This window comes from Pyxicephalus adspersus, chromosome 2 (genome assembly GCF_032062135.1).
Source record: "Pyxicephalus adspersus chromosome 2, UCB_Pads_2.0, whole genome shotgun sequence".
NCBI classification, from domain to species: domain Eukaryota; kingdom Metazoa; phylum Chordata; class Amphibia; order Anura; family Pyxicephalidae; genus Pyxicephalus; species Pyxicephalus adspersus.
The window spans coordinates 78,604,814-78,618,722 of record NC_092859.1 but is presented as its reverse complement, the minus strand read 5'-3'; the positions used below and the strand labels follow the sequence as shown (position 1 = coordinate 78,618,722).

At 33.5% G+C, this 13,909-nt stretch overlaps 1 protein-coding gene across 1 annotated transcript in view; it reads right to left on the bottom strand.

Annotated features, from left to right (window-relative positions):
• The window catches only part of CFAP54 (cilia and flagella associated protein 54), a 176,825-nt gene that overhangs the window by 16,286 nt on the left and 146,630 nt on the right, over positions 1–13,909 (bottom strand). The window contains exons 56-61 of the mRNA XM_072399011.1: positions 11,880–12,053; positions 11,024–11,138; positions 7,590–7,748; positions 6,741–6,849; positions 6,283–6,409; positions 5,393–5,491 (exon numbers count right to left, since the gene is read on the bottom strand). Of these exons, the coding sequence (XP_072255112.1) occupies positions 5,393–5,491; positions 6,283–6,409; positions 6,741–6,849; positions 7,590–7,748; positions 11,024–11,138; positions 11,880–12,053 (783 nt within the window). The remainder of the gene's footprint in view (positions 1–5,392; positions 5,492–6,282; positions 6,410–6,740; positions 6,850–7,589; positions 7,749–11,023; positions 11,139–11,879; positions 12,054–13,909) is intronic.

The window sequence follows — 13,909 nt, the reverse complement described above, 5'->3', positions numbered from 1 at the left end:
TCCAAGGTGGGAGTGGTAAAGTGGTGATGAAGAAGCTGATATATTGGAGTGGGGAAAAACCTGTCACAGATACGCCACATGGGTCCTATAGTAGTAGGGTGCAGACAGGTTTTGCCAGCCTAAGCCGAGAAGTAGCCAAGGCAGTGCCGACAGGGTCATAAGACAATTCTGCTGTTTGATAGAGACCCAAGGTTTAGATGCAGCATGTCTGCACCAGTCAATGGGCTAATTTATTAAAGCTCTCCAAGGCTGGAGAAGATACACTTTCATCAATGAACATGGATGATCCAGCAAACCTGGAATGGAATTCCTAAAAGTAATTTGCAATTTTTTGGCAAATGTTTTCAATCCTGGACCAGATCAATTCCAGGTTTTCTGGATCACTCAGGTTCACTGATGAAAGTGTATCTTCTCCAGTCTTGGAGAGTTTTATTAAATCAGGCCAATAACTCAAACCAGGTGAGCTGCCACATGTACAAATGGAAGTCAGGCATGCCTAGGCCCCCCTCCAACTGAGTTTTAACTCCAGTGATTTAACTGTATTTGACCTAGATTTTTTTCTGTATTCCATTTCACTTACCTTTTGCAATGGCTAGACTTGGGGATAATTTTAACAAGTCTTTCAACTGTAAACAGTATTTTTTTCTTAGTTTTACTTGATTGTACAACATTTAATATTCTGACATTTTACAGAAAGGTTGGTTTATAAAACTCTAAGTTTAAAAAGCATCCTTATTAGGCATTATTGTTTTTTCTAAACTGAAGGTGAGGCAAGGACAGCATTAGAGTCCACGCAGTACTGCACAAGAGAAGAAATGGCTATTTTCTTCTGCTATCTATCAGGTTAGACAGAATACATTGCAGAAGAAAATCTTTTTGGTGACAAATGCTCCCTTTCCTAGCATACTACAGCACTAAATAACTTCTAGACACAGTGAAAAGCAAAACAGATTTCACCCTGTAATGTTCACAAATCTGATTATAGGATATTATGCCAGCCCATAAAATCTGTTCTGATCATAAAATTTCCAGGAGACCCTGCCTAGAAACAGATGCTACTTATACAGCCAGAAGAGTAATACCTCAAAGATGTCCCTCTCTAATAAAAAAAATAAAAAACAGCAAAAATAATTTACAAGTTGCATATCACTACTTAAATGGTTTTAAGGATTTGGGAAATAAAAACATGTAATGCACTGGATGTATGCATGAGAAAAGAACCTGTGTTTCTACTTACAGGAGTATTTTCAAAACATAAAAGCACATAAAAATAGTATAGAACCATGGCTCAGAATTGAGCAGATGTCTTCACATCAGACAGTCTTTCTTGCCAGCTCCCGGGAGAATGTCCTGTCTAACTCTGCTCTGCTTTTTTTTTTAAACCTGACTGTCTTTTCACGTGTATTTATCTGACCATTCATATAATAAACATTTTACAGTGAAAGCATGAAGAACCAAATGTCTTTATTTACTGAATATACATATTGAAAAAGGTTTTGTACTATTCATAAAATGTTAACCTTTCCTAGCATGATAAAACTGATGTCATTGATTTGGCCCTGACAGTTTCAGTGTTATAAACTGAATCACAACTTAAAAACTAATTCATCACTCAAAGAAACCTAATATTTTTATCATCTGTAAAAATTTTCATTTGAGTGCAGGTGAGGGCCTGGAAAACTGAAGCTCAATCTTGGCTTTCTTTTATAGGACCCAAATAAAGATCACAATAATATGTATAGGGTAGTTTACATTTTTATTTTTATAAAAAATAAAAAGCAAAATAAAATGCTTTTGGGTCAAATGTATTTCAGTGGTTTGTCATTATTTTTTTTTCTTAAATGCATGCAGAAAATTGTTATATTATATTTGAAGAAAGGGTGCAATAATGACACCAATGGCACTAAGAATTATACGTCACAATTATTAAGCATTTTTTAAGCCCAAATTGACTGCTTTTGGACTCTCTCTTTTAAACTGAATTCCTGGAGAAAGGAAAAAAAGGAAGGGAGATAGGTGAGAAGGGACAAAATATCATCTTTAAGCATTTGTTCAAGAATCTCTAATACAGAAGCAGAAATTAGTTTGGGTATTCATTTACGGGGCACCATGTATGTTCCTTTTTAGAACAGCATTCCTTTCGGTACAGTATTTGATTTGAAATACAGCTCAGCCCCTGGTATAATAGAGTTTTTGTTGTTGTGATCTCTATTTCAAAGTCTATTTTGTTGGTACATTATCCAGAAATCAGGACCAGCACTGCTTAAATATAGGAAAATACATTTGCCCTATGTTCATCGTGATAAGTGGTACACAAAGGTGTCTGCATGCAAAATAGATGTGGAGTATGACTAAAGTTGTAAAGAGAGTAGTTCTGGTTCCCTGACACCCTTTTTAAAAATTAGAATAATGTGATATCAAATATCCTAATATTTGAGTTTGAAAAAGCCACAAATTTGATGTTCATTCAATTTAGTTTATGAACATTAATCAGCAATATAAATTCAGTTTATTTTTTAAAATAAAGAGATTTATTGTGTTTATATGCAACAAAATACTATATGCAGTAAAAAAAATATATATATACCAGGCAAGAGGTATGATATAACACTGGGGAACAATTTTCAACCAATTTTTTGTTGACTTCAATTTTTAAGCCTCTTTAAACTAAAATAGGTATGCTGATCCTGAAAGTGCAGTTAGTTTTCTTCTATCACGTCAGGTTTTTTACTCTACATTCTACATTAATGCGATTACTGTAGCGTGGATTTGTATAGGCTATTTATTTACTTGCAAGACAGTGTGGTTAGAGGTTGTACACTGCTCTACGTAGTGAATAGGCAAAATTTATTTTTCTACTTACACACGTATTTCCTTTCTTTCAGATCATGTCTTACGTCGTAAGTGCCTAAACAACCCTGATTCATTTTGTTATATTCATTTTGTTATATCTCTGGCAGTTTCACCATTCCCAGTCAAAGGACAAGCATCGGTACATTTGTAGAGCAAGCCTATTTGACATATTTGACAAGTCTTGGGCCCCTCATAAGGTGCGCAAACAGTGTGTTGAGGGTTTAGGGATGTGGACAAAGGGAACACATGATAAGATGACATTTGGTATACCTATGGTTTGGCGAGAGCCAGAAGATCATTTCAGTGACTGTTACTTTTGTATCCTAAAGTGAAAACTTTAGGATATAACAAGAAAAATAAATGTAACAGTATCCTAGTCTACCATCGGCTATACGCCCAGTGGCTCATTCAGATGAAATCCCAGTGCCGGTTTTCATTACACTACCCTCTCTTAAAGAACATGATTATGGTGATGAACTAGGTGACAACAAGTTTGAAAATGAAGAGGAGTTGATCAGCATGAGTTGAGTGATTTGGCACGTGATTTGGGACTATCAAAAGAGGCTTCAGAACTCCTAGGATCAAGACTGCGTGAGAAAAACTTACTTGAAAAAGGAACAAAGGTATCGTACTTTTGAACCACAGAAATTGCATTTCTGCAGTACTTTAGAACTGACAGTGGCTTTGTGTATTGCCATAACATACCTGGTTTAATAGAGGAATTGAGAATTGCAATCTATAACTCAAACTGAAAGATGATTATTCGTCAATAGCTCAAAGCAGAAATTAAAATTTGTTCTCCTTCACAATGGCAATATATTTGGGTCAGTCCCAATTGGCCATTCAGTTTTTCTTTGTGAAGAATATGCAGACATAAAGAAAGTCATTGAGTTGTTGCAATATCACCAACACAATTGGGTCATCTGTGTTGACCTTTAAATGATATGCTTCCTTCTTGGTCAGCAACGCGGATACACCAAGTATCCCTGTTATCTGTGCATGTGGGACAGCAGAGCTCATGAGAAGCATTGGGTCGAAAGGAATTGGCCTGCAAGATCTGCCCTAAAACCAGCTGATCCAAACATTCTACATGAGCCACTTGTTGATAGAAAGAATATTAATTTCCCTTCTCTGCACATGAAACTGGGTCTGATGAAGCAGTTCGTTAAAGCTTTGCCAACTGAAGGAGACTGTTTCAAGTACCTCATGTTGGCATTTCCTAGCCTTTCATTTGAAAAAATAAAAGCCGGTGTGTTTGATGGGCCACAGATTCGGCAGCTCATCAAAGATGAACATTTCATCAGGACAATGTCAGAAGTCGAAAAGAATGCTTGGTTATTATTCAAAGCCATTGTCAAGGACATTCTTGGAAACACATGAGCAAATAATTAAACAGAAACTGTCCAGAAACTCTTGAAGGGATACAAAATGCTTGGTTGCAATATGAGCATCAAAGTGCAATTTTTGCATAGCTATCTTTCCAACTTCCTGGAAAACCTTGCTGCAGTCAGTGATGAGCAAGGTGAACGATTCCACCAAGATTTAAAAGTCATGGATGTACGGTATCAGGGTAGATGAGATGTACATATGATGGCTGACTATTGTTGGAGCATCCGGCAGGATTGTCATAACACTGAACACTCCAGGAAAATCTATAAGTGTACATTTTTACCTTAACCGCTTACCTGAATACATTTTCAAATGTTTTACGGTAAAGAAAAATGTAATAGAGTAACAATAAATGATTTGTATAAACAAAAGAAATTAAAAAAAATCAGTACATTCAAGTTATTATTTCATTATATGTAAAATTTGTATGTTTTATTGACAAAAATGGAGGGTACCCTGTATTGAAAAAACTGGATGTGATAGCAAAAATCTGGGGTCATTTCTGTATTCACCACCTAAAAAGTAGTAAAAAAAACAAGTGTAAAATCTAACTCGACCAAAAAATGCCTTCCCCAGGGTAATTAATGGTCCGTTAGCAATAGTGTACAGATTTTGTGAACAGCAAATATTCTAAATGAGCGGTAGATGTTTGTATTACTCACTGTTAAAAACTAAATTATATGCATTATTGAAAAAGCTACAAATTACATTACTAGCTGTTCATGTAAAGACTCCCAAAGTTGTACAAACAAAGAAAACAAAACATTTAGATAACTTTGCTCTCCAGCCTACTGTTCTATGTTGGCAGGATTCACTTAATGGCTGTCTCTAAAATAACACCACCATATCTTATCTGGATAACCACTTAAAACATACATATTTATTCATGAATACTTTTTAAACCTCGTTTACAAAAAAATTATCTATGAGAATATTGTAATTTCTGTATAATGCCCTTTTATTATTAAACATTTAAAATCATTGCATTAATACCCTTTCACTTTAAATGAGTACATATTCAAGCTAAAAAAAATAGCCCTATAAACTATGTATCAAACCATATTATGCTAACAGTAATGATTACCCTTCTTTATATAGGCATTTGTAAAATATGAAGATAAAAAGGATTTATAATAAAAATAACAAGGACCTGTGTGGCAGATCGTACTGCAATCCATGCCAGCAGTCTGTAGAACTCCAATCGGCTGATTTCTTTCTCACTGTTTTCTTTCACCAACACTTTAGCTGTCTAAACAGTTCAGATAAAGATTAATATGTAGCATGCCAAAATATAAATAAGTGCATATAAAAATATGGATAAGCCTGGGATTTTTAAAAATCATTTTCAGTTTTAGAGTACATGCTGATATATTAACCACCACCACCTAGGTTTTTCAAGAACACAATGTAAACATGACACACAGTTAAGTCCCTGCTTCTTTAAAGGGTAGAAAACATGCATCAACATCCGGCTAATGTTAGTACCACCTTCATCATTCCCTTCTTTCCCTATTCAAATCTTGAAAATGGCAGACTCTTTTAACACATTTTAGGTACTTTTGCCAAATCAGGGGTACTGCATTCAAAAGTACTGACAATAATCATGGTGAAAAGGTGAACTATCTATGTTGTTTAACCTTATCAAAAAATGGGTCACCAGGCTTGTTGTGCTGCTGGCAGGACTGTATACTTTTCAGGCACGCGATGTACAGGTACACATGTTTATCAGCTTAAGGGAATTGGGAAACAATATTGGTTATTAGTAATATGGGGAAATTTACAAAAAGCATCCAATCATATATTAGTTTACTTAAGTCAGAACAGTGAAGAATTCCAATAGACTGTTATGGAATAGTGCACCTTTTCTATGCTTTAAAAATGTATCACAATATATCCATATTCTTTGTGAGTAGGGTATATCCTGCCATTTAAAATCATTCTGCCTGTTCTTTCTTTCAAGCCTATTCTAACCTAGTAATTCCCAGCTGACTTTATAACAAAATGCTATCAGTACTACTCATAAAAATATATAAGAATTACCTTTCCTTTTGATTTTGGAGTTTCTGGTGTTTGTGTGCTTCGTAGAGTTATAGTATCTTTGTTTGTATCCAGATTGGACATGTGAATATATAATAAAGCTATTTCCAGGTAAGCTTTTCTTATCACACTATAAAGAATATAAATAAATAGTTTATATAGAGAATAGTTTGTATAGAGATTTATAACTAGCATGAGAAGTTGTAATTAGGGAAATACAGCATAACAAGTAGCTACAGTTAACAATTTAGGAAATATAAACAATATCTTATTAGTTTAGTAGTGATGCTAGATTTTATATAATTTAGTGAAGATGATTATCAGAAAGAATTTTCAGATCTCAGACCTGATTCTTAGAAAATGGTTTTGTATATATGCAACAACAACAACCAACATAAACTTATCATCATAGCCCAAAACTATTCATGCTACTTAACAAACAAAACACATTTTTCTCTTACCTAAAGTTATGATCATAATTACTGCTCACATTTATAGCCTCAGAAAATGATTTGATAGCTGTAGAATTTCCATGGTCTCCAAGAAGAAACATAAGGTGTTCTGTCTGACCTAAAATTAAGTTAACATCAAACATACTATATTACAACATCAAAAGTGATAAAACATCCTAAATGATGTAAAAAACAAATACATTTTTAATCATATTTGATTACATAATCTTTGGTTGTATTTTTACTTTAGGGCACACATTATTATGCTATCAAAACAATAAAAAAATACCTTGGCACCACCTTGGAAGGTTTCAAACAGATTCTGACATGATTTTCATAAGGATTTGATCCCTTCTAACATTTAGCTAATATTGGCAATACATTCTTTTCGTTCTTCTAGTTTTTATAAAGTAGCACTTACACTTTCTGATTGGAAATAACTGAAAGTGTTGCTTATGTCACTTTGATAACTAATCATGTATCATAAAGAAATAATTCAATGAAGATGGATCACATTTATTATAACAATATGCCACATATAATACACACATAGTAAAATGTGCCAGAATTTAAATACAGAGCAATCGTTCTTAAAGTTTCTGAGTTGCTTTAAGTCGTGTTTCAATTGCTTATAACATTGATTCCAATTCCCTCGTGCATCTCAGTAGCTTTAGTGGGGAAGAAAAGAAAATCTTAGATGCCAACATAAATGTACACACATTGGTCCCTTTCCTCCTTATTAACATGGCAATTAAACAATAAATATAGCTATATACCAAGAGTTATATTGTATAATTGATGTGTGATTGATAAATACATGTTATTGGTTGTAGCCAAATAAAAAAAAAAAATGTATACCTTTCAGGAAAAGCAATTCTGCTTCCAAGTCATATTCTCGAAATGAGGCCTCTCTGCACACTTGTAATGCTGTTTTGTAAAGATTCAAACTTGGCAATAACTCAGATAGGTTAATAGATGATTCTTGCGTAGAGCACACTTGGAAAGTCAGTACTTGTGCTGTAGAAAACCAAGAATCAGTGAGGTTAATAAACAACGTTAAGTTATCATATGCCGGTTTAAGTTATCTATGCTTCATACACAGGTGCCTGTTGCTACACAACTAGGAAGGCTGTTGAAAAAAATTTGAATTTCCTAAATTTGAAACAGAGAGCTAATTTTCACTTGAATGTGAAAGACCTAAAGACCCAAAAAACAGAATCAACACGATGAACCTACTATTATGAATTTTGGTTTACCTTTTCTATCATGAGACTGACTTCCCTACTTCTGTTCCATCAGAGAAATTGTATTGGGTTCTATGATACTACATGCAGAGGGTTGGTGGGAATGTAGGCTCCAGGTTAGCTCTGGAGGGTGATCTTAAAATTTAAAGATGTATAGCATATAGTATGTAGCAATACAATCATTATGCAAAAAGAGATTCACAAACTTCACAAATTAGGGACTTTTCTAGCTAAAGTATATGTATAGCCAAATAGTTTTTTTCTATTTCTTTTTTTCTCAACATCCTAAAGACATTAAATAGGAAAATGATACTGGTTACACAATTGGTGTTCCACTGCAAGATTTACTTTCACCATCACTTTCTATCTTGCTAATGATGATGCTCAGCTCAGATAGAGAGGGTCTCAAATAAATGTTTTAAAGGGACTCCGTTACCAGGTAAAATAACTGTGTAATTAGGCTAAAGTACCATTTTCATTACTCAATGGCCATTTAAGACCACAGAGGTATAGCAAGCATCTTTTTGTACCCCCTCCACCACCCACCCCCAACCCATTGATATGCTGAGAGGGAGTGATTCTTTAAAATGTTTATACCTAGAGCCAGGAGAATATCATCAATGGCAGATGATTTCTTTTTCATGGAAAAGGTTGTTTTATCTGCAATTGCACATTACACCGTCTGTTTAGATGCTTAGTGTTCTTCTTTAAATGTAGTAATTGTAAGAAAACAGATTAAACCAGCAGCCATAAACAGTATTTATAGTTCTAGCCTAGTCTGGCCTCTCCGCTATAAACTTAACTGAAAAGAAGCTCATAAGACATTGACAAAAGAAAACTCAAACCAGTGAATAGCACACGGCTGTCTAGCACAAAACAAAGGCTGCCACTGGATGTCTGCCCAGATAACATACATTTTATATTACTGATGTAAAAACAAACCACCAGAATTTAAATGGCAACCATTTTCAATTACTGCGGCTGGGTAATCTTTTTGTCCAGACTAAAGGTTGCATATTATGTTGCTAACTATTGTAAGTTTGCACAGTATCATTGAAGAAAGAACCTAACATTCTTAAGTCTAACTTTCCATACTTATCACAAAACAAAGATCTAGGACCTCTCAGAAAATAAGTACATACCAGGTCATAGAGATAAAACCATAATAATACTTTACATTTTGTTTTTATAGTCTTGGCATGTCATCTCTGGAGAGTAAGCAAATCTGAGCAGGATGACCATATTTTACATTTGTTGAATCAAGCCTGAAGTTCACTATTTATCATCTTTGCCATAAACCATGATTTGTGGCGACAGGAGTAGTAGTACTTGCAGGGTATATGCTCAGAAGTATGCCAGAGGCCGTAAACATTGTTTGGCCTTGGGCAATACAGGTATTAGGTTTCCCATCTTAGAAAAGTTTTATGGCTACCAATGATCAAAAGACTATAGGTGAGGGTGCAAAACTAATTTAACATTTTAAAAGTGGAATTTCAGGCAAACAACTAGATATGCTGTTCAAATACCTATATGCTATACACACACTAGCCCCTTTATTAGTACACCTGTTCAACTGCTTGTTATTGCAAATATCAAATGAGCCAATCACATAGCAGCAACTTAATGGGCCTGATTTAAAAAATCTCTCCAAGGCTGGAGAAGATACTCTTTCATCAGTAAAGCTGAGGGATCCCGCAGACCTAGAATGGATTTCCTAAAATCATTTGCTATTTATTAGCAAATGTTTTCATTTCTGGACCAGATCCATTCCAGGTTTGCTGGATTTTAATAAATGAGGCCAATGCATTAAGGCAGGTAAACACTGTATAGACAGACTGCTGGTATCAAGTCAAAACAAGGTGACTTTGAATATTTTATCTTTGTTGGTGTCAGGTGGGTTGGTCTATGTTTTCCAGAAATTGCTATTCTGTTGGAATATTCATGGACAACCATTCCTAGGGTTTACAGACAGTAAGCAACAGTTCACTGGGTGCAAAATACTTTGTTGATACCAAAGACCACAGGAGAATGGCCGGATTTGTTCTGATAGAAAGGCAACAGTAACAATAACTAGTCTTAAAGGCTGAGTCTACACGGACAGTTTCCCCAGCTTTTAACCTAAAGGCTTTAAAAGCCCATGTTTGAAATTCCTATGCATTCCAACAGGCTAATCTACACCAGTGCTGTTTCTTGAGGCACCTTTTTGAGTGTTATAGATAACGCTCCTTGCAAGGTTTTAAAAATTAAAAAGTGGAGTTAAAGCAGGTAAATGCTTCCATTGATCTTAATGGGGGTGTTTTCCCGCGTCTATAAATGCTTAAAAACATAATCGATATAAAAACTTGGTAAACCGTGGCAAAATGCGGCATAGACATTTTCAAGCGTTTTCCGGTGGTTTAAAGGCAAGCTTTAAAACGCTACTAAAATATAAAATAAACGTGGTAAGAATGTTTTTATGCGTTTTTAAATCCATCTTTCGATAGTTACTTTGAGCACACACTATATATATATATATATATATATATATATATATATATATATACTTTATATTATTTGGTGACAGTACATGTCAGATTTATGTGTTTTTTTTTTTTGTGTTGTTTTTTTAATCATTGCAGCCTTGGGGTAGGGGCAAAAAAGTGGATTATTTGGAAGTGATATAAAGGAATAACACTTGATTTGTAGCTGTACATTAGAGGAAAATCAATGACAACAAACCATCAGCCTGTAAGACATTTCACAAATGCAATAAAAAAAGAAAAACAGCTAGAAAATAGACATGTTAGATAATTGGGCATGCATTTGTTTTTTTTTCTTTGCTCTTTTTAATGCCCTACACAATTACTATTCAGGTCTTAGTGACACTGTTGGAATAAAATCTGCACATTGATCTACAAGAGTACAGAGAAGCACATCTCATAATCAATATGATGCCAAGACAATTATATCTATTTTTATATGAAGTCAACAAAATCCTTTGTAATTGATATATTATACATAATAAAAGACCCATGAAGGAAAAATGCTAGCTAGTTTGCTTAAACGTACCTATCCTCATTTTGATTTTAGCCAGTAGAGACATGTGTGGCAGATAGATATTCTTAAAATGTGGCACAGATGAATTTGGTATAATATGCTCCGTCGTCTCTCCAAAACAAGAAAGCTGCACATAATATAATAAAATAATAATAATAATAATATATTAATATAACATAACAAAATAATAATATATAATTTCATGTTATGTAATATAAAATAAATGTTATATTGTTATATTAAATGTAATTGAAAATATATATATATTTAATGCAAATCCCCAGGCAAACGTCAATGCATAGAAAACACATATTACTGTGTCTATGCATTAATCAATAAAGTACTTTTAAATGCAACTGCCTTATCTACCTAAATCTGAGTTGACATCAGAATCTTAAACTTACCTATACAGAAACAATCAGAGACGAAGGGGCAGTGCTGAGAACCAATCAGGGGACCTTCATACTTATCAATAGGTATTATAATTTAGGTATTATATTTCATGTTAATAATGAAGTAACATAGCTTTACAAATATGGACAATCCAGGCAGTGTAGATTAGGAAATGTTTTTTTCTCAAATTATATTCTCAAATTTACTTTGGAATCCAAATTTTACTATAAATTGAAGTTTGAATTATAATATTATATATAACATGTTCAACTTTTTAAATCTTGTTTCAGTTAGCTGGATTCCATGTATGCTTCTAAAATCCTGTCTCCCACTTCACTAATTCTATTGCAGATAATTAACTGCTATTTCTACTTTAATGTTTGCATTTACTGTAATGAAGAACATTCAAAAAAAATTTGCAGAGAAGCTGTTGGACATTAATAATACAAGGACAACATCACACTAATACACTTACATGTTTGTTGATAAGTTTGTGGACTGAAGTGAAAATGTTTAACTGCTTTGACCAAACCAATTGCTGATCCTCATTATTTTCCATTAAGTCAGCTGAAAGAATCAAGCTCTGAGCAAGGGTTAGCTGTGCCATGGGAGAGATGAACGGCTTTCCTTGCAGCAACTGGATTATATTCTGTTTAAACAGATAAAACAGGTTTTACATTTAGGATGTCAGTATAATGAACCTGTAGAAATTATAGTGTGTGAACCATGATGAACCTATAAATGCATATACACTGAATAGAAATAGAAAATATCCTTCTAGTATATTCCAATTTTATATCTATTATCCTACTGCCACTTGACCTTTGTTGCTGAGAAAAACAGTGTGTCACCCCCCCCCCCCCACAAAAAAAGGAACATTAAGTATAAATTACCAAAATATGAAAATATTTCATTAAAATATTAATAAATGCAATATCATGAACTGGAATACTTTTTTTATTTACCATACAAAAAAGGCACTGAGGTAAGAAAACAGTACTGAAACAGTAATGTCAGTACTGAAACAACTGATTAAAATAGCCATAAAAATGATTATTTATTATTTCAAAAGGCAGACAGTGACTATATGAGTGTGTGTGATCCGGTAAAGTATAAATTTGCAAACTCTAGTTATTAAGTATCTTTCTAGCATTAGCAAGAAGAGAAAGTCATCTATCAGTCATGAGATATAATATGCAGCATAAACAAAGGCTGTGGAGTTCTCTGTTCTTCAGTGTGAAGATATGAGACACTTATATCAAAGTCAATGCTAATATATTGTGCTGTGTATAAAACTTTTCCAAGGACTACTGTAACAACCTCTCTGTTTGTGGGTTTTGGTGTTTCATTACTTGAGAAAACTGGGACATGGTTTCTTTTTTTAACTAAGCAATTCTATAGTGATGTGTGAATGTATAATGATGATTTTACTTAGAGATAAATAGGTCAGAAACAGCATTAGATTGCAGGTATTTTAAAGTTTATGTGTTGCAATGAAAATGTCTATATGTTTTTGAAACACTATAGTTAGTGCAAGCAAAGATTATAGCTTGAATTGTTTATTGTCTATTTGCTAAACCTTTTAACACTGATTAAAAAAAGAGCAACATGGACTAGTGTCGTTTTTGAAATGTAAATCCACTCATTGTCATAGGATAAAATGCTGACGGTCCAGTGTACTGTGTATATATATATATATATATATATATATATATATATATATATATATATAAAAGTACCTGGGTTTTTACAGCTAGCATCCCAAAGCCTCTATCCATTTATCATGTACCATACAAAAATGTCAGATTCTATGTGAAACTATGAATCCTGAGTGGGGAATGTTTTGTTGATATGCCTCTTTATTATGCATCTCCTTTTCCCTTATGGACTTTATTGTATTATTTCCTTATCTATCTGTGGTATATATCTGTAGCACTTACACAGAAACACAACATAATCACCCAGGATTAGTTTTGTACTGAATCATTTACCAGGTAAACTTTTTTTTTACACAGTGCTTAATGTTTTGCTTTGAAGACTAAAGTCACAGTTGTGATGTTCGAGATATAATTGATGTTTCATTAACATTGCTCATCTATAGACTGATCTGTATGACATGAACGTAAATATAATGGTGTAAACTAAAGATTCATGACAAATCTGAAACTTAAATGCTTCTATAAAATATCATTTTTTAAAGGCAAGTTACATTGTAATGTGAACAAAAAAACAACATAGAAAAAGCAAACAATTATATAAAGATACCAAAGATTTTTTGTTCCATAACACTTAAGTCTTGTAGAGCTAATTCAAAAACATAAGAACTCAAACTATTGTTGCCTTGCTATTTCTCATGTGGGATACCTTTGTTTTCTGGTGTTTTTAGCATTTTTGTTTTGTATGGTACAATGTGCTAAGTGTTTTGGTATTGATCTGTTCTTTATTGGTAAATTGTAATATTCCAAATGTTAACTTCCAATTTTTTTAAATCCTTTTTTCTCATAA